The sequence below is a fragment of the Eschscholzia californica genome, unplaced genomic scaffold, assembly GCF_041429995.1.
Source record: "Eschscholzia californica isolate CP2 unplaced genomic scaffold, dmEscCali1.0.p SCAF_4, whole genome shotgun sequence".
In the NCBI taxonomy this organism is placed as follows: Eukaryota; Viridiplantae; Streptophyta; class Magnoliopsida; order Ranunculales; family Papaveraceae; genus Eschscholzia; species Eschscholzia californica.
Window position 1 is genome coordinate 12,126,586 of NW_028238461.1, and position 18,445 is coordinate 12,145,030.

Consider the following 18,445-nt stretch of genomic DNA (forward strand, 5'->3'; position numbering starts at 1 on the left):
TCACCTTTGTCGGTAGGTGTTTCACTACTAGAACCACATATTCCAAACAAAGTCACTTTGCTTTAAAAAACTTATTCTATAGACCCTGCAACTTCATCCTATGTTCATAAGAACATAATGAACTCATCAAACCTTCAACTGACATAGTTGAAAGGTCCTTTCCTTCGTCACTTGCAGCAACAACATAGTCAAAATAACCTGTCAATGATCTCATGATTTTCTCAATAACACGAAGATAAGTTAATTGTTCACCATTAATACATAAATACACATGTGAATCATCTATGATTTTCATCATCTTACATTTTGGTCAATTTTTTGCTCGTAATTTGTTTTTGTACGAAAGGTCCACAATTTAATTTCGCCCAAAGCCTACACATTCTTATCCACGACTGTGTGTGTGTGTGTGTGAGAGAGAAGAGAGAGAGTGAGAGAGTGAGAGAGAGAGAGAAAGGATAATGATGAGGGTGGTGGTGAGATGAAGAAGATAGGAGAAACAAAATCATTCATTTTTTCAAGTCGAAGGTGGCTGCATCAATGGATTGTAATGGGATGGGAGAACCACACTGTACTAAAGTAAAGATTCCCTGGGTCTATGCTTTAAAACCAAACTGACAAGTCAACCATTGCGAGCGACCCTCTTCAGTAACCTAATTTGACGAGTAAGAAAGAAAGATGATACAAATATAAATATTTTCTAGTGATAAAAACAAAATAAAAAATAATCTGTGAAGAATGACTAACGAAAACTACCAAGTTTTGATGGCTAAATTAGAACAACCGCAAAAGTTCTAGTAAGTACATCATATATAATAGAGTCATTTCCTTTTTGGCCCCTATTTTGTGACCAGCTTCTTTTTTGGTCTCCTATTTTTCATAAATTCAAATTTGACCCCCTATTTTCAAGCAAATACCGTAACTACTCTTCTTAATTTCAAAATAAAAATATCAAAAAAAAGATTAAAAATATGAAAAAAAAGAGAAAAAATTCGGATAGTTATGGCATTTACTTACAAATAAGTGAGGTGGAAATATCTCTTTTTTTAATATATTTTTATTTTGAAATTAGGAAGGGTAGTTATGACATTTATTTGAAAATAGGAGGGCCAAATTTGAAGTTATGAAAAATAGGAGGCTAAGAAAGGAACTAGTCACAAAGTAGGGGGTCAAAAAGGAAATGACTCTATATAATATCATCCGAAAAAAAAAGTACATCATATATCTTTTGTGCCGTTCTCCAGCTTGACAAGAGCAACGTTCCTAAAATTCAAAAAGGTCTTCTATTATCTCCTACAATCACTGTTACCATTATTGAGTCTCAGTATCAGACAAATAATAAATTGTCACTTCCCCTCTCTCTCTCTCTCTCTTTCTTATCAACATATGAAATACTTTGAATGTCAGTCTCATGTGCAATATCTGCAATAGAACCTTCACAGCCACCAAATCATTTCCACAACTCAACTTATTATTAGACCTTATAAAAAATAATCACATACTCCTATTTTAATCTCTTTTCCACCAACACTCTCAAGAGTCTTTCTTCTCAAATTACCCCTAGAAAACAAAAACATGATGAATTCATTGCTCTGAAACTCTAAGCATTTATTGTAACCCCACCACTACCAGCAAGCAATGTACCCTAACCCCAGTCTGTCCTTGTAGTAGTAGTACTGCTCTTCATGTCTGAATCTGTAAATGGGTAGTCTTATTATCCCCACTATCAATTTCAAACTTGAGTTTTCACTAATGGGTTTGAATAGATTTTCATGGGTTCTTTTGCTTTATCTATTTCTCACTTTAAAAACCCATTGTGATGCTTCAATTGTCTCTGTTAATTTTCTAAAAACTCCTTTGCCAATCTCAAGTATCACAACTGCTTCATTTGTGTTTGAAGCTTTGGGTGAGAGAAATTATGGCAGAAATTGTAGCTTTCAATGCAAGGCAAGTATTGTATTTCTTCCTTTAGTTTTTGTTTCCTTAATTTCTCTCTATTTTTTCACTAATCTTGAAGTGTTTATCTGCAGCTAGATGATAATATTTCATCAAACTGTGAAGAAAAGAAAGTTTCATACATGGGTTTGTTAGATGGAGATCATAAGTTTGAGGTTTGCATTAATGGGTGTCAAGATCTTGGTTGTGCTACCTATAACTGGACTATTGGTTAGAAAACTAGTACATTTTATTCTCTATTAATCCTGTTTAGTTCTTAAAAATAGTATAATTATTACTTTTTAAATTTCACTTAATTGAATTTCTTTCGATGTTGTGGAATTTCAATTCAAATCCCTTCATCTATTTTCGAGAAGTAGGCACGACCCACTTAACAAATTGAAGTTGAAAGCTAGAAAATTTGGATGTTTGTCGATTCGAAGATATATATATGTTGTTTGCTAATTTTCTTATATGCTATTGATGCAGATACTGTGCCCCCTACTGCATATCTCGGACCTTCAACAACCTTTACAAATGCCTCGAAAATATCTGTAAATATTACTTTCAGTGAACCATGCACCCTCGAAGGTGGTTTCGGATGTGCATCTGTTAATTCGTGCAATGTGAGTTCTCAGAGTCAATTTAGTACATTGAAACTCCTAATCACCGTTTTTGTTTTTACGATTTAGTTAATAAATTTTATCTTAGGCTCTGAGCAACCCCCAATTTGTTGTTTGGTTCACCGAAAAGATCGAAACTACTCTAAACCAGAACTATGCCCTCTTAACAGCTTCTTGTATATGGTCCTGGTCAAGTTATACCAGATTCGCTCACGATTCTTCGGCCAAATCTCGAATTTTCTCTTCTTGTGGGCTTATCATCGACTGTTCAGTATGGACGAGTGGTGTTGGTAATGGACAGGAGCTTTTGTAAAGACAATGCTGGAAATAGATTTACAAGAACAGCTAATTCAATATCTCTTATTCGTTTTGGTAACTCATGTTCTTCGCTTATTTGAATTGATGATATGAATACACTTGACTGGAACTTAAACTAACTTATATATCAGTTTGTTTCGAGTAATTCCTATTTTTGGCAGCTTTCGGCCTTTTCATTTTCTCATCATTCTGGTAACCTTTCTGTGTTTGATTCTTCAGATAGAAGGAGTGTCTCTTTCGACTTGAGGACTCATATACCGGAAAAGCAAATTCGACTTAATAATGAGTTGAGAACAGTTCAGGCAACTAATAACTATAAGAACCTACTTGTGTATTTTTACTTCTCGGAACCTGTTCTCAACTCAACGGCAGAAATTCTTAGTTCTGTTCACACAGATCAAGGTGTGCTTCATCCTACTAACATGAGGAGCAATGGGAATCGTCGGTTTGGCTTTATGGTGAGCTTATCTCTAACACAAGTGAAGCTTTTCATGCTCCAGTTCTCTTAGACTGAAATGAGCTTCGGTTCTATTGGCAAGTCTCGTATACCATCAATAACCATGACCGATCTCTTTTCTTTCTGAATGACTGACTTGATGATCATTTGGTTTCAGGTTACGAACATTACCGAAGTTTCGGTAGTCACTATAAGCATAAAATCGAGCTCTATAATAAGTAGACAGGGAACACCAGTTTCTCCAATGAGCCCAGTCACCTTTCTATATGGTATCTTCCTCACTCAACCAAGTATCGGAAAATTTCTATTTCCAAAGTTACTTAGCTAATTGCTTTCTGTAAAATTTCTATTTTTCTATTTCCGAAGTGATTCGATACATGAGATATGATCTACATTTAGAAAATTGAGTCGATACTTCTAATTTAATTGGGAGATTTGCGGTTTGGGTCCCCTTTCATATAATTGACTTGCTGTTTGGACTCCCTTTTTCCAAAGTTGCACTTTGGACTCCCTTTTTGTTAAATATAACAGTTCTAAACAGCATGAAATGAAAAATTACTATTTTACCCTTTACTTGCTTAACCCACCATTTCTTTTGCTTTCCCACTAGATTTCTGGAAATTGACTTATGGTAAGAACAAATCGTGTATTTAGTAGAAGATGTAAAATCTGACCGGACCCATTTTCCAAATCAATCTAATTTCCATTATTTCAACAAAAAAAAAAAAAAATCAAATTTCCATTACAACTCTAGGTATGAACCTAACTTTTTGGGTAAACATTAATCATGAAGTAGGAACCGGTTTGATCTTCATCAAACCTGGATTTGGTTTCTCCGTTCAATTAAATCTGGTTTGAATGACCCATATGAAGATGGTTATAAAGATAGAGCACTTAAAAGTTATTGGAGAACAAAACAATTGAAACCTAGTGAGATACCTCATCTTCCTGGTTTTAGTGAGAGAAAATAGGTTATCATTGTCTTCCCCTCACCATCCATCTTAACATCATTATCATCTAAACTAACAGGAGAGAGAAAGAAATAATGATGTTGGTGGTGGTAGTGAATCAAGAATTGGTTTCTGGGATTTAATTGAAGAATTATAAGTGGGACTTGTGATGTATCTTCCATGGTGAATTTTGAAAATTAAGTGTAATGAGATTGAGATGGTTTCTTCTCATTACACTTATACTGTACCCGACTGCTAGAGAGAGAAAGTGAGGGAGAGAAATTATTTTTTTTGACCAATTACTTGAGTAAGATACAGTTAAATAAATTAAGGACTTCAAATTGCAATATTGATGTGTAAGGGTAAAGTGGGAATTTTTGTAAGTATAACTTTAGAAACAGAATATTTTCGGAATATTCCGTCAAAAGGGAGTCCAAAGTGCAACACTGGAAAAAGGGAGTCCAAACAGCAAGTCAATTATAGGAAAGGGGGCCCAAACAGCAAATCTCCCAATTTAATTCTATTCTTCTGATCATGAATGGCTTTGAACTTCAAAATTCTAGACACGCGAAGACCTTCGGTGCGACTGAGTTCAACATCTACTACGAGGACAAGAGAACATAGTTTATCTGTATTCGTGCGATTCAGCAGTCCAGTATTTGATTTCAATTCATCCACTTTATCAATTTCAGGGGGCCATTTGCAGAGGCAAGTTAGTAACTTTATATTTTTTTCCTTCATTTTAAACCATCTCTTGAGTTGCTTCGTAAATTTTTTTCGTGTAAAAAGTCTATTATTGGAAAAGCACTATCATTTTTATCATCTGACAAGATTGAATTAGAAGTTGATAAAGTACTTTTTATCTACTATTGTTCAGCTTTCGTGTGATCAGTCAGAGCATGTATAATCTAGATATACATGCAGATGAAAATCATGTATCTATCAGTGTTCCTGAAAATTCGACTAGAGATGTTGCTGGAAACCGAAATCTGGCATCAAATATACTTCAACTGAGGCACTGTAAGTATGTTACTCCCCGATACAGTTTTACAAAAGACAGTTTCTTTTACTAGGTATGACCTACAATTATAGTGCGCGGGGAATACGACCATGCTCTTAACATGGTGAACTTCACCTTGGTCATCCATTTCCTCTGGTATCGAGCATGTTCCTTGTCATTCCGAAGCCTATGTTAGAAATGAATAATAAGTGGCATACTATGCCGATGATTGTGCTTGGGTAATACTAGGGTGGTTACACCCATTCGTTCCTTCTCTAAGGGAAACACTCTTTTTTTTTAAAGACTAAGGGAAACACTCTGGACGAAGATGAAAACGGATTTGTCGGTATTGCCCCATGCACAACCATTTTGTTAAGATAATATGCCACCTCTTAATTATCTATTTCTAGCATAAGCCTCATGAGAAGGACATACTCGACTCTTGGTTGGTGAAACAGACAAAGGTGAAAGGTGGTAGAGATTGTCACACTGTGGATGTGATTGTATTACCCGTAATCTTACACACTTGTAGAGTTGTAGTCTTATACCTAGTAGGCCTATATTGTATTATAAACTGCTTTTTGTTTTTCACCTACTTTCTTAGCTACTTTTTTCTTTCATACTTTTACAGATTCTGTTCCTTTAGTATCTTCTGTGCTTTCAACCTTCACAACTGCTTCATTCGCACTGACATCTTTAGTTGCGGGCCTGCTCACCGTCTCAACTTCAAGCCTTCAATCAATTGAAGGGTTTTCACGACCTTCTTCTTTGACTTCTGATCCCGAAAGAAATCTTTTTGTAAGATCCCAAACTTCATGAAATTATAATCAAAATCTTGGCAGCTTGTCACATCTTTTTTCTAAGCAAGAAATAGGTTAAAACATAATCGTCTAAGATGACAACATTATTACATTAGTATCAAGTCAATTTGTTTATCGTAATCTTACTTATTCCGTGCACAGAGAACAGCATGCCACATTCAGATCTTTGCTCTGACTAGATGGTTAACAGTTACACTACCAGTTGAGTACTATGAGTTCACGAGGGGTTTACAGTGGACCATCCCTTACCTCCGTCTTCCATGGGAATCGAGACATACTCGGCCATCAGCTGATTCAAACTCATCTTTCACGCCACATGCAGAAATGTTCGAAGTACATGAATCAGGAAGACTAATGACCCCTCAAACGGTAGACAACGAATTAAAAACAGGGCCCTCTATACCGGGCTTGCCACTTACTCCAATGGAGTACAAGTCTTTTTTTCTCGTAAGAACTGACAACTGTTACTATTTTACATATCATTCTCTTCTGCCGTGACTGTCCCTGTCATATATGGTGCTAATACTGGAGTCTAAATGTGCAGAACCAATTTAGCAAACCTGAAGCCGATTTTGTACCCATTCCACAGGATTCAAATGGGTATGTTTTCCGCAATCTGCCCATTTTATGAATTTGATTCCCACAAATGTTCCAAAAGTCGATTACCAAAATTGAAACAGAAGTAAGAATCTGGAGACGAGGCGAAATGCTGTTCATGGAACCTCAAATTGACTTATTGAACAAAGCATTTTGTGTTAACTATGATTTTCTATTCGATAACCTTAACTTTTCGTTTTTTAGGTGGAGGGATTTTGAAAGAAACATGTTTTGGTTAGCTATAATTGCTGGCAGTTTTTTCATGCTTCATGCTCTTATACTACTTATTTTGAAGTGCAAAAGGAACTCCGAAACACATAAGACTTATGGTGCTCTAGTATTTCCAAGATTTCAGATGTTTATGCTAATTCTTGCCTTACCTTGTATCTGCCAGGCCTCGGCGTTTCTCATTAAAGGTAACTTCTGTTAGACTTTCAACATGATTCACGATATCAAATTCCTTAGTGATCTAAGACATATCGATACAGTTTCATCTGCTAATATTATGTTTCGTTTTTCTGTGATTTCAAGGGGGAGCAATTTCAAGATTTATAATCGGTATTTTGTTGTTGGGAGTTCCATGTTTTCTGTTACTACTTTTATTCTTGTTTCTCTCGGTCGGAATAACAATGGCTAAGTTACTTCAATACAAAGAAGTTCATCAAGAAGGTCAGAAATTTCATTGGTATTCTGAGCTTATAAGAGTAACTCTGGGTCCTGGTAAAAGAGGACAATGGACATGGAAACATCAACCCAACTCGGATCGTCTAACAATATTCGGCCCTTTGTTTGAAGATCTCAGAGGTCCCCCAAAGTACATGCTCTCTCAGATAGCGGGGGGAAACACTAGACAGCACGCGGAACGTATAATTGATTCGGACGATGAAACTGAAGATGCTGAAGCACCTGTCATCCAAAAACTTTTCGGTATTCTCAGAATTTACTATACGTTACTAGAATCCGTGAAACGGGTTGCTTTCGGAATTCTAGCCGGGTTATATTCAATGACTAACTCTTCGAGAACTCCAACAACTTTCTTACTTTGCATCACTTCCTTTCAGCTATTCTTCATGGTTCTGAAAAAGCCATTCATAAAGAAAAGAGTTCAGTTAGTAGAGATTATCTCAGTTACCTGCGAATTGTGTGTTTTCGCTATATGTCTAGTTCTTACAGAATACAGTTTTTCAGATCACGGCGAGAGAAGTATTGGGATCTTGATGATTTTGATATTTGTAATTGGGTTTCTTTCTCAAATGATCAATGAATGGTATGCACTGTATAAACAGGTTCGGCGATTAGGGTTTGGTGAGAAAAAACTATCCTCAGGGTTGAAAACAGCTTTATTTGGATTACTACTGATTTTCATCCCAAGTGATCTGCTAAAGAATCTGAATTATCAATTTCAGAAAGGTGAAACAGGAGAACTTAACTCTTCAAGTGACCAATACAGAAGTTCAGGGAGTAGGAGAAGCTCAGGTAATACTGATAAGCCATGGCTGAAACAACTGAGAGAACTAGCAAAAGCTAGCTTCAGTAAAGATGAAGGTCGAATACCAATCGATCCTTCAACTTCAAGCAGTCAAACTGGAAAATCTGGTGTGTTTTGGAAGGGAAAGAGAAGTGGGAGTACGTCTCTGACGTCTTCGGGAGATACCAAACCAAGACCGAAAGCATTGATGAAAGACTTGGAAGACATCTTTTCATCTAGTTGAGCTTCATAGTTTGGAGACTTTTCCTGGTCTGGTGTTTGTACATCGATGTTCATAAAACTGAATTGTAACTGAAATAACTACCTCTTGGAAATGTACTGAAATGTCGATGACGAATTAGTAGTGTATCAATAAGATTTCATTAAGAAATGAATCAATAACTGTTAGTAAGGTCAGAATCTGAAAATTTTGTGGGCACAAACACTCTAATCCCCATTAAATTTTGAAGTTGAGCTATTTGATGAGCAAGCTATAATGATGCTAAATGTCTGAGAACAGTATCTGTAACAAAACTAGCTAAACAATGGGGTTGAATCATAGACACATCAATTCAATCTCTCTCTCTCTCTAGACCTTGATGGCGTATTTCCTCATGGGGAAATACATCTCTTTCTTCTTCTCCCGTTCAGTCTTCAATGATTCCTGCATAATTACATACAGCGATACAGATTTCAGAACCGTAACAAAATGGATGATGGGGTCCTAAGAAAATCATTTAGAGATGAATGGAAGAAGATTTATGTGCATATTTGTATTATTGCCGTAGGACTACGACAAGTTAGTAGACTCTCAACTTTGGCAGCCATCTCTATATTCGAGTTTTAGTTGAAAAGAAAACACCCAAGTAACACAAACTTGAAGATGGATAATGTATTTGAAGTTATTGGCCGAGGACAAACTTATGGATCAAGTGACATTTTTCTTCAATTTCCAGAAAGATGAATTAGCAACCTAAGTACTAACTAGCGAACTTTCTCAGTTCCCGTAAAAGAAGTGTGTTGGGAGTTAGAACATGAGAAAAAATTTGCACAAGAAACGGGCTACCTGCCTTCTGATTCTTCCATCCCTAACTAATCTATATGTTCAAATGCTTTTTTTTTTGAAACAGTAAGATTCGAACCCTAGTATCTCCACCGGAGAGACACATATGTTAACACCAACCAAACTACGCTTCATAACATTTGCTCAAGTACTTGATAAGATTGAAATAAGGAAAACAAAATCAAGGAAATGCTTTTAGCCGGATATGTCCAACCAAAGGTCGAAATGAATTGTCAATATGATGAAAACGCACTTGGAGAAAATTCCTCGTAAGTGTGCCTCATGCCATATTGGGCACTTATTCAAGACTAATTGAATTACTATATCCGTATTCTTTTTGGGTTTTTGATGTATACAAAAGTTACATACGCGTGAATTTACAATTTATAATAGATAGGACAAGAAATCCAACTCATGCTAGACACTGTCATGAACAAAATGAGAAATTTTGAAGTACCTGATGTTTAGTCAAACGCCTCCTAATAGCTCGTGTCTTCTTTGGCCTAAGATCCAGAGGAAGAAACTTCTTGTTCTTGTATGCTTCTCTAAGTGCAGCCTTTTGCTTCTGCGAGATAACCGTAAGCACTTGCGCAATTGAAAGCCTAACCACCTTACTGCAAACAATAAGCATATATGGGTAAGTGGATGACTAAAAAACAAAACATTGAACTCCAAAAGTAATTACAGCCTCAAATACACCACCGATTCTACATTTATGCAAACAACAACCAGAAATATCATAATGTTGGCCCTAAACTACCATCCAAGTTTTGAACTATGCCCTACATATACAGATAAAATAATGCGAGGTTTGGTTTGTTGGTAGAATACCCATGAATCTCATCATCATCTCTGATATTTCCGAGATCTTAAGATGCTCATCAGGCCATCGTTACAAAATGTTTAGAACCCTAGATGATCTTGCGCGAAGTAGTGTATCAAAAAGTTCTGCCGACCTAGCATTGTACAAAAGAGTAAGAGTTTTCGCCTAGGATTCGTGCTAAAACCCTAAAGTACAACATCCGTATTAGGAGATGCAACAAGTATTTGATAAGAAATTTTGCTTGTTAACATGGTGGTATCACAGCGAGAACCGAAAGAATTAATAGCTTAAAACCCTAAACCCTAGTAGAAAAGAAAATGGAGTCTTGTCTTCTCAATAAGGCATTATCCATTTAGACCTCCTATAACTATGAGATAAACATTGACACTAATTAAATGATGAAGCTTCAAAAAAAATAAAAACTTACATCTTTGAGAGCTTGTTAGGGGCTCCACCAGTTACTTTTGCAACTCTGAGCAAGGCAAGCTCAGCTTTGAGCTCCTTCAATTGATTCAAAAGCTCTGTTTTGGGTTTAGTCCTGAGCTCATGAACTTTGATCCTTGCTGTATAAAAATACTTATAAGAACACAAATTCAAGAAACCTAAGCAGAAATTTGAGTCCTGAAATTACTAATCTTCATAATAAATTCTAATTAGAGATTTGGGAATTTTGATAGTAGAAACTAATTATATTACAAGTTCATAAAGGTAGCAACTTTCTAGAGAGAGAAAGAAAAATCATCTTACCCATTGAAGAAAATCTGTAATGGAGAATGAAGCTCTCACTTTTCAAGCTTTACAGAAGCAATTTAGAAAGAAAGAGATGAATTTATACTGTGGGTGTTATTAGGGTTTCTCTGGCCTTCAATTGAAATGACAATTGAGGATAAAATTGTCATATTTATAAAAGTATATGATATTTTGGTAAACTGAGAAAACTATCAAATTCCATTCTGGTCGTCATTCAAGCTGAGAAGAAGTGAATCTTTCATGGAATCAATCTGATTTCTGATTTCAGTATTAAGAGAAAAGATTGAATTTTTAGTCATTTGGGTACAGAGTTATAGTTATGGAAACCCTAGAAAATACAGAAGAACCCGTTGAGACAGTAAGAATTTCTTGATCTTTTGCTCTTTTGATATTAGAATTCGTTTGACATTTGAATTTGTATATGAACTTAACCTAGAGTTTCTGTTTATGAATTTTCTAGGTCAAATTGTGCTTTTAGGTTTTGTTACAATTTCAGTTCTTCACCAATGTTGTAGTAGTATTGATTTAAAGATGATCTTTTTCTAAATCTGTTTGATCTCAATGAATCTAAACCCTAAAATTGCTTTTGTTTTAGGGTTCAACTTAGAATACAATTTTGTATAATTAAGTAAGAAAACTAATGCATTTCTATGGATCAAACAGAATAATATCCCGAAGAAGGAATCATGAAAACTCCTAGATTTGAACCGTAAAAGAACAGCTTTACTTGCTTCTTGTTAGTGAAAACTATTGTTTGTTGGATATTTTATAATGTATGAGTGTATGACAATATAGGTACCGTGTTTGTTGATCGAAAAATAGCTCGAACATCTCATACTCAAGGAAGTAAACATAAATTAACTAAATAACTAGAAATATTTGTTAGAATCCCCCTATTATAGAGGGATCATCTATGAAGCGAGTTGTTTTGGATGCATTTAAGTTGACGTATGTATTATTGGTGGAATTTTTTTTTTCGACTATAACCCCTAAACTTCAAAGTTAACGTTGTGGGTAGCAGGAATTTCTTTGGATTTTGTGTTTTCGGTTCTTATATGTATTGCTAGTTGATTAAGTAGTCAAGTTGAACTTAGAGTCTTAGACATGTCTAGAGACGGAAAGAAGAGTGGGAAATGAATACGTTATCATGCTTTTGGGAACCTTATAGGTTTTACTTGGTTCTTTATTAATCGTTTTTTTTATGTATCTTTGTAGTTTATAAACCTTTTAGGATCCTAAAATGTATTTGATCTTTTAATCAGAAAAGTCCGAGGCTTGCAGGAACTGTTAATTGGGGAACATCTACCCTTATTGGAGTGTTTGCTGGTATGATGTATGGAGGTAGCAAGGAGGCATCTGCATCTGTTGTGAGTAAACTTTTCTTAATTCTATTTTTTGTTCTTCGTTGGAAAATAGAAGCTCATTTAGTGTATCTGATAAAGGAAACGTCAAACACTCTTTATGTTAGATTCATTTCGAAAGAGTTGCTTCTAGTTCTATGTTATGCTCCAATACCCACTAGCCAATGCTCAAAGATGAACAGCTTCAAGTTTTGAAGTACTTGGTCGATATGATATAGTGATTAAAAACTGTATATTTTTCTAACCATTTGTTTCATCAGTATATTTATACCAAGAATCCTAATTAGCCAAATAGGTAGCTCGGGTATTTTCCGACTTCATCTGTTGATAGACCATGGATTAACTTTGGCTGCTGCTCTAAGTGACTGTTTGCATAATTTTAGAGCAAGGATGCAGAAGTAACATTAAAGCTAGGGAGCACACCAGACAAGCGTGAACAATACAGATTAATGAGAGATGCAATGGAGAAAAGGTTCGTCCGAGTTACTCGTGGATCGATAGTTGGTGGGGTTCGTCTTGGAATGTTCACAGCTGCATTTTTTGGTGTACAGAATCTCCTTATCGAGAAACGTGGTGTGCATGATGTTTACAATGTAGCTGGTGCTGGTTCAGCTACTGCTGCAGTTTTTGGCCTAATCAGTAAGAAAGCTAAATTAAGATATACTTGTAGTTTGGCTGTTGGCTAAGGATTCGGGTTATGATCATATAGTACGGGTAGTTGGTCTATCTAGCAGTTTTCCGTATTGATATTTATCATCTTCTTTTTTCTGCCTCTCTAGTGCCAGGATCCCTTCAATGGCGTTTAAGGAATGTTATGCTAGGTTCAGCTTTAGGCGCTGTCCTTGGATTTCCGCTCGGTATTATATACCTATCCTTATTCACTTATTTTAATATACATAAGCTTTAATTATCTGGATTTTATATTTCATAATTTGTGGTAAAATCCCGTCGCTTAGAAGTACATAACATTTTGATAATAGTTTTTGGTAGGAAATTATGGTTAAGTTTATTGAACCTATAAACACTCTCTTCTATGGGTAGTAATCAACTATTAAGTTCTTAATTAAGCGTTTGGGAGTTATGTAGTGAACTGAGAAGTTATTAATTCTTTCAGGTTGGCTTCATTTGAAGCTCGCGGAGAAGGCGGATGAAGAGAGTAAGAAGCTTTCTCATTCTAATGCCGATGGAAGAGGAGAGAAGGGTGGAGTTGGTGGTGCCATAGAGAGGCTTGAGGGGAGCTTGACGAAATAGCAGAACCATATCCTCGAGGAGGAGAAAGTTTCTTAATTTTACTGCATCAAGGAAGAGTAAACTGTAAAAAAACAGAACATATATGAGTCAGTTTTGCTTCAAGGAAATAATATGGCTTTTCAAATTCTCTAGGTTTTCTCTTCATGTATGGTATTTTGTTTTCTCTCCATGTAACTCTCTTTTTGTATGTTCGAACTCATATTTTTGAAGAAAAGCTGGTTGCAAGAACTAGAAGTGATAGACCATAAGTTTGTATGAGAATAGTTCCACACTAACAAAAGGCAAGTGTCGTGATCAAGTAATTATTATCTGTGTTCTGAGCTCGTTTATTGATATGTTTTGAGTTAGTCGCCTTCAAACATAATAGGGAATATGGTTAGACTCATAGTATTCATGTCGCGTCAGTCAACTTGATTGTAAATAATGACATTCTCAAAACTCATTTACCCAAAATATATGATCGGAAAGATGCTATATTAGGGTCTGATTATAGCTATAAGAAAAAATAAGATATGTTTGAATTGTGGTAACATACTAACATTACTCGTGCTGTACCTATACACACCTGCACAAATCTATGAAAAGTCTACTATAGACTTATAAGAAACCAACAATCTCTATTTTCCGAGTTGATTTTTTTTTATTCTCTTGATGATCATTTTCACTTTCGATGGACAGTTGATCTCTGGAGTGGGTCTGCTTTTCTAGCAGCTTCTATCAAATTTCTAAGCTTAAAATAACCACTTGGTTGTTTAGTGGGTCAAAGTCAAAAGAAGGTTTATTTGACCCAAAGTCAAAATGATTAAAGAGTGCTTATAGAGTCCACTCCAATAATGGCCGACTTAACGGGCTAAATGTCGGCCCGGCCCTATCCACGTACAACAGTGTCCAGCTATCAATCCTGAAACCCTAAAAGACACCAATCTCCTTCATATATAAACCCCCAACATTTCCCATCTCCAACTTCTCACCTCCAAAAATGCAGATCTTCGTCAAAACCCTAACAGGGAAAACCATAACCCTAGAAGTTGAATCTTCTGATACGATCGACAATGTCAAAGCCAAGATCCAAGACAAGGAAGGAATCCCACCTGATCAACAACGATTGATTTTCGCCGGAAAACAACTGGAAGATGGACGAACCCTAGCTGATTACAACATCCAGAAAGAATCAACACTTCATCTTGTTCTTCGTCTTCGTGGTGGAGCTAAGAAGAGGAAGAAGAAGACTTACACAAAACCTAAGAAGATCAAACATAAGCATAAGAAGGTAAAGCTTGCTGTTTTACAGTTTTATAAGGTTGATGATTCAGGAAAAGTTCAAAGGTTAAGGAAAGAATGCCCTAATCAAGAATGTGGTGCTGGTACTTTCATGGCTAATCATTTTGATCGTCATTACTGTGGAAAGTGTGGATTAACCTATGTTTATCAAAAAGCTGGTGGTGATTAGAATTTCTTAATGGTAAACCCCTCTTTTATTTTTGATGAATTTAGGGTAAAGGTTGGATTTTTAAACTAATATGAATCTTGCAGAATTTCATTTTGCTTTGAATTTTGATGGAATTGGTTAAGAACTTTATTTGATCGATCAAATTGTTGAATCATTTTGAAGTTTCTCTTTAATTTACTTAATTGCTGATTATTAATTAGTTAATTTGTTTATCTTTTGATGGGTAATTACAATTTTATTATGAAAATCGAATCTATAGTATGAAACTGAGTAAGACCCTTCTGATGATAAGTATTCCCAAACCTTAGGGTTTTTGTTTTGAGCTAACTTAGGGTTTTTGTCTTGAACAAGGTTTAATCTATGGAGTATTTGTTAGTCCACTAGAAAAACTGAAATATTTTTTCCAAGTCAGATCAGAAATCTGACTCGAGGCCTGGATTGTCTCGACATAGGTTTAAGAATGTTTGTTTTTGGCTGCTTGGTCCGAGTGGTTCACTCGGGTTTGTTTTGAGTCCGTTTAGGAAGACACCACGAACCATTTGTAGTTTTGGCCTCCAATAACTCATTAGTTACTAGAGAGTTCCGCTGCACTTTGTTCGAGTTTGACCCGAGTCCCAAGAACCAAGTGAGTTTACTCAATGACCGGACAATCTAGTTACTGGTTTGAATATAGCTGGATGAGGGGCGACTGCACCTCGGTTGATCCAAGTCCAAGGGTTCTCTGCCCCTGTTGGGATGTAACTGTTTAGAAGAGTAGTTTATCATTACGATAGGTGTTAAGTAACTAGAGAGTTACTCGATGATCTCATAACACAAATAATGATTCTGAGTAAGGCAAGTAGTTGCTCAATGTTATGATAAATCAGCTGTTGCTTCAAGTTATTTTGTATGAACAAAATTCCATGGTAAAGCTATGGAACTTTATTGAAGTCATTTCAAAAGAACTGTATGAATATCATGCGCTCTTCAGATCATTGAATTTTCGTTCAGAATTCAAAAGCATAACACAAACTTTCTTCTAAGAGCAAGTCCAATCCCAGCCTGTCTTAGACCGAAAAAACCACTTTTTCACCTAAAATTATTGGCCTCAGCTCAGCCTCTAAAATTCAGCTCCAACCCCAGCCTCTCTTGAGGCCGAAAATTTGAATTTCCCTCTTTTCTACCATATTAAATATTATTAACTATCCAACCACCATATTAAATATCTTATATTTCTCTATAAATACATCTCCCTTTCTCTACAAACTCATCAAACTTCATCTTCTTCTTTCTCTACAAACTTCATCTTCTTCTTTCTCATCAAACTTCATCTTCTTCTTTCTCTACCATGGATCTTATGAATATTATGAATCCCATAAATCCTTTGAATCCCATGAATTCCAATTTTACTTTATTAATGTTGATGTTTGAAGAAGATGAATGGGCTCGACAAAGAGATGACGATGATCGTAGAATGTTAGAAGAAATGGAAAATAACACTACACGAAAACGTTCTCGTCATGTTGGTTCTGTTATTGGTCGCCAAACTATAGATCGTAATAGACAACTCGGTCATGAAAACATCATGAGAGACTATTTCAATGAAACTCGAACTTATGATGACACATTGTTTCGCAAACGCTACAGGATGAATCGTCCTTTATTTTTGCGTATTCTCAATGCTGTTGGGGGGTACAACCCCAGATTTACTGAAAGAGTTGATGCATTTGGGCAAAAGGGATGCTCACCTCATCAAAAAATAATAGCTGTAATGAGGATGCTTGCATATGGATGTGCGCCCGACTCACAAAACGACTATTGTCGGATTGGTAAGTCTACTGTCATTGAATCTTTAAGAGAATTTCTAATCGGAGTCATCCATGTGTTCGGCCCTAGATACTTGAGAGATCTGAATGAGTTAGATATATCTAGACTCCTAGCACTTGGTGAATCGCAAGGATTTCCTGGAATGTTAGGTAGTATTGATTGTATGCATTGGGAATGGAGTAAATGTCCCGCCTCATGGCACAGATCCTACACTGGCCATGTCAAAGCCCAAACTATCATCCTAGAAGCAGTTGCATCGTCAGACCTCAATATATGGCATGCATTTTTTGGGATGCCCGGATCCTGCAATGACATTAATGTTCTTGAACGTTCACCGGTTTTTGATCAACTGTTAAGCAATGAGAGTCCCCCAGTTAATTATGTTGTTAATGGCACACAATATAATATGGGTTATTATCTTGCTGATGGGATATACCCTCCATGGGGTACTTTAGTTAAAACTATTGCTAATCCACATGGTCCAAAAGAAGCATATTATGCCAAAAGACAAGAGTCGGTTCGAAAAGACGTTGAACGAGCTTTTGGTGTATTGCAAGCTCGTTGGGGAATTATTCGGGGACCGTCACGTTGGTGGGACGTAAAGACCATGAGTGACATTATGAAGGCATGTATCATAATGCATAACATGATTGTTGAAGACGAAGGTCCAAATGCTACAACCAATATTGAGGGATGTGAAATGGGTCCGATAGAGCGTGGAGAAGACTTATCGGACGAAGTGCTTGAACGTGTAGGTCGAATTAGAAGCCAAGATACTCATTCTCGGTTGAAGGCAGATCTTATCGAACACTTATGGAATACGAGATCAAACGATGACAATGAATAACTTTTGGTCGTTGGATTATTAGTAATGTGTTTTCTATCGTCGGATTATTAGTTTTGTGTTTTGGATCGTCGGATTATTAATGCAAAAGTCGGTTTGTATTAATATAATTTCATTATTAAAAGTTGTTTTGATTTTTGTTATTTTTTTAGCTTTTTTTAAATTTTATTTTAATTATTTAATGTTTTTAGTTTTTTTTTTTTTAAAAAAGGTAGATCTGGCCGTTGGATAAACCAACGGCCAGATCTGTCACCAATGTAACCGTTGGGGTCCCCAACGGTCACATGGGGACCCTCTTAAGTCGCCCCTAATGTTAGGGGCGACTGAAGATCGAGCCCCAACCTCCGCTCCAAGCGGCTGGGCTTGGAGCGGGTGGCTGAGGCCATAAATTCAAATTTATGGCCTCAGCCGGCTGGGGCTGGACATGCTCTAAATGCGGTTTTTGAATGTCTACACAAGGAAATGCAGTTGTGGAAGTAAAAAATTCTTTATAACGAAGATACAGATTTTGATCAGAAAGTAGTTTTATACGAGAAGTTTGAATTATGTGGGGTTTCGAGATTAGCGAAATTTCTTTCAAAGTTCGAAGATTATAACACACGAATATAAGCCAAATTGTGGTTTTAAACGTATAGATAACGGAATTTAGTCTTAAAAGTTCAAATTTAATAAAAAAATTTATTGATTTTTATCGAAAGTCATTTTATTGGAATTGTTCAAATTTCATTTGATTGCTATCGTGTGAGGGGTTGAAATCGTGGGTCTAGAAATCAGCGAGGCCGGACCGTTGACTGGAAGTCAGACTTTCACTTGTTAATATTTTTATGGGATATTTAGTTTTGGAGTCCAAAGAAAAGTACCGACATTAGCATTTGGGACAATAGTTTGTCCGTTATAGGCTATGGGTCACAGACTAACTGTTGACTAGAGA

At 36.1% G+C, this 18,445-nt stretch overlaps 4 protein-coding genes across 5 annotated transcripts; 3 read left to right on the forward strand and 1 right to left on the reverse strand.

The window, feature by feature from the left end:
• Positions 1-1,292: 1,292 nt before the first annotated feature.
• LOC147542757 (uncharacterized) lies at positions 1,293-8,555 on the forward strand. Of its 2 annotated transcripts, XM_086672992.1 has the most exons (14): positions 1,314-1,702; positions 1,898-1,944; positions 2,028-2,163; positions 2,422-2,558; positions 2,726-2,927; positions 3,093-3,331; positions 3,488-3,599; positions 4,844-4,988; positions 5,158-5,300; positions 5,912-6,078; positions 6,243-6,548; positions 6,646-6,701; positions 6,903-7,114; positions 7,230-8,555. In XM_086672992.1, exons 1-14 carry the CDS (start codon positions 1,699-1,701, stop codon positions 8,408-8,410), a joined length of 3,087 nt encoding a protein of 1,028 aa, XP_086529118.1. In that variant the 5' UTR covers positions 1,314-1,698; the 3' UTR covers positions 8,411-8,555. The 2 variants fall into 2 exon arrangements, with proteins under 2 accessions (XP_086529117.1, XP_086529118.1); XM_086672991.1 differs by having other exon boundaries at positions 1,293-1,944.
• On the reverse strand, positions 8,532-10,922 carry LOC147542758 (large ribosomal subunit protein uL29). Its single transcript, XM_086673012.1, has 4 exons — positions 10,800-10,922; positions 10,480-10,615; positions 9,687-9,843; positions 8,532-8,830 (listed from the first exon to the last, which is right to left on the reverse strand). The coding sequence occupies exons 1-4, from the start codon at positions 10,801-10,803 to the stop codon at positions 8,756-8,758; spliced, it is 372 nt and encodes a 123-aa protein (XP_086529138.1). The 5' UTR covers positions 10,804-10,922; the 3' UTR covers positions 8,532-8,755.
• Positions 10,615-13,642, forward strand: LOC147542759 (Mitochondrial import inner membrane translocase subunit Tim17/Tim22/Tim23 family protein). The gene is made up of 5 exons (XM_086673009.1): positions 10,615-11,160; positions 12,065-12,169; positions 12,547-12,802; positions 12,943-13,020; positions 13,278-13,642. Exons 1-5 carry the CDS (start codon positions 11,122-11,124, stop codon positions 13,412-13,414), a joined length of 615 nt encoding a protein of 204 aa, XP_086529135.1. The 5' UTR covers positions 10,615-11,121; the 3' UTR covers positions 13,415-13,642.
• A 693-nt stretch (positions 13,643-14,335) lies between these two features.
• On the forward strand, positions 14,336-15,025 carry LOC147542760 (ubiquitin-ribosomal protein eS31 fusion protein-like). The gene has a single exon (XM_086673010.1). The coding sequence runs from the start codon at positions 14,394-14,396 to the stop codon at positions 14,862-14,864; it is 471 nt and encodes a 156-aa protein (XP_086529136.1). The 5' UTR covers positions 14,336-14,393; the 3' UTR covers positions 14,865-15,025.
• Positions 15,026-18,445: the final 3,420 nt, after the last annotated feature.

Bases quoted from the DNA above. Each gene is read 5' to 3' on its own strand.
- LOC147542758 (XM_086673012.1), bottom strand. The intron at 9,844-10,479 runs GTAAGTTTTTAT...TATTGTTTGCAG, and splicing joins CCTAACAAGCTCTCAAAGAT to TAAGGTGGTTAGGCTTTCAA. The intron at 8,831-9,686 runs GTACTTCAAAAT...GTAATTATGCAG, and splicing joins GGCGTTTGACTAAACATCAG to GAATCATTGAAGACTGAACG.
- LOC147542757 (XM_086672991.1), top strand. From the start codon at position 1,699: ATGGGTAGTCTTATTATCCCCACTATCAATTTCAAACTTGAGTTTTCA. The intron at 2,928-3,092 runs GTAACTCATGTT...TTGATTCTTCAG, and splicing joins AATATCTCTTATTCGTTTTG to ATAGAAGGAGTGTCTCTTTC. The intron at 3,332-3,487 runs GTGAGCTTATCT...ATTTGGTTTCAG, and splicing joins ATCGTCGGTTTGGCTTTATG to GTTACGAACATTACCGAAGT.
- LOC147542759 (XM_086673009.1), top strand. From the start codon at position 11,122: ATGGAAACCCTAGAAAATACAGAAGAACCCGTTGAGACA. The intron at 12,170-12,546 runs GTGAGTAAACTT...GCATAATTTTAG, and splicing joins AGGAGGCATCTGCATCTGTT to AGCAAGGATGCAGAAGTAAC. The intron at 13,021-13,277 runs GTATTATATACC...TAATTCTTTCAG, and splicing joins TGTCCTTGGATTTCCGCTCG to GTTGGCTTCATTTGAAGCTC.
- LOC147542760 (XM_086673010.1), top strand. From the start codon at position 14,394: ATGCAGATCTTCGTCAAAACCCTAACAGGGAAAACCATAACCCTAGAA.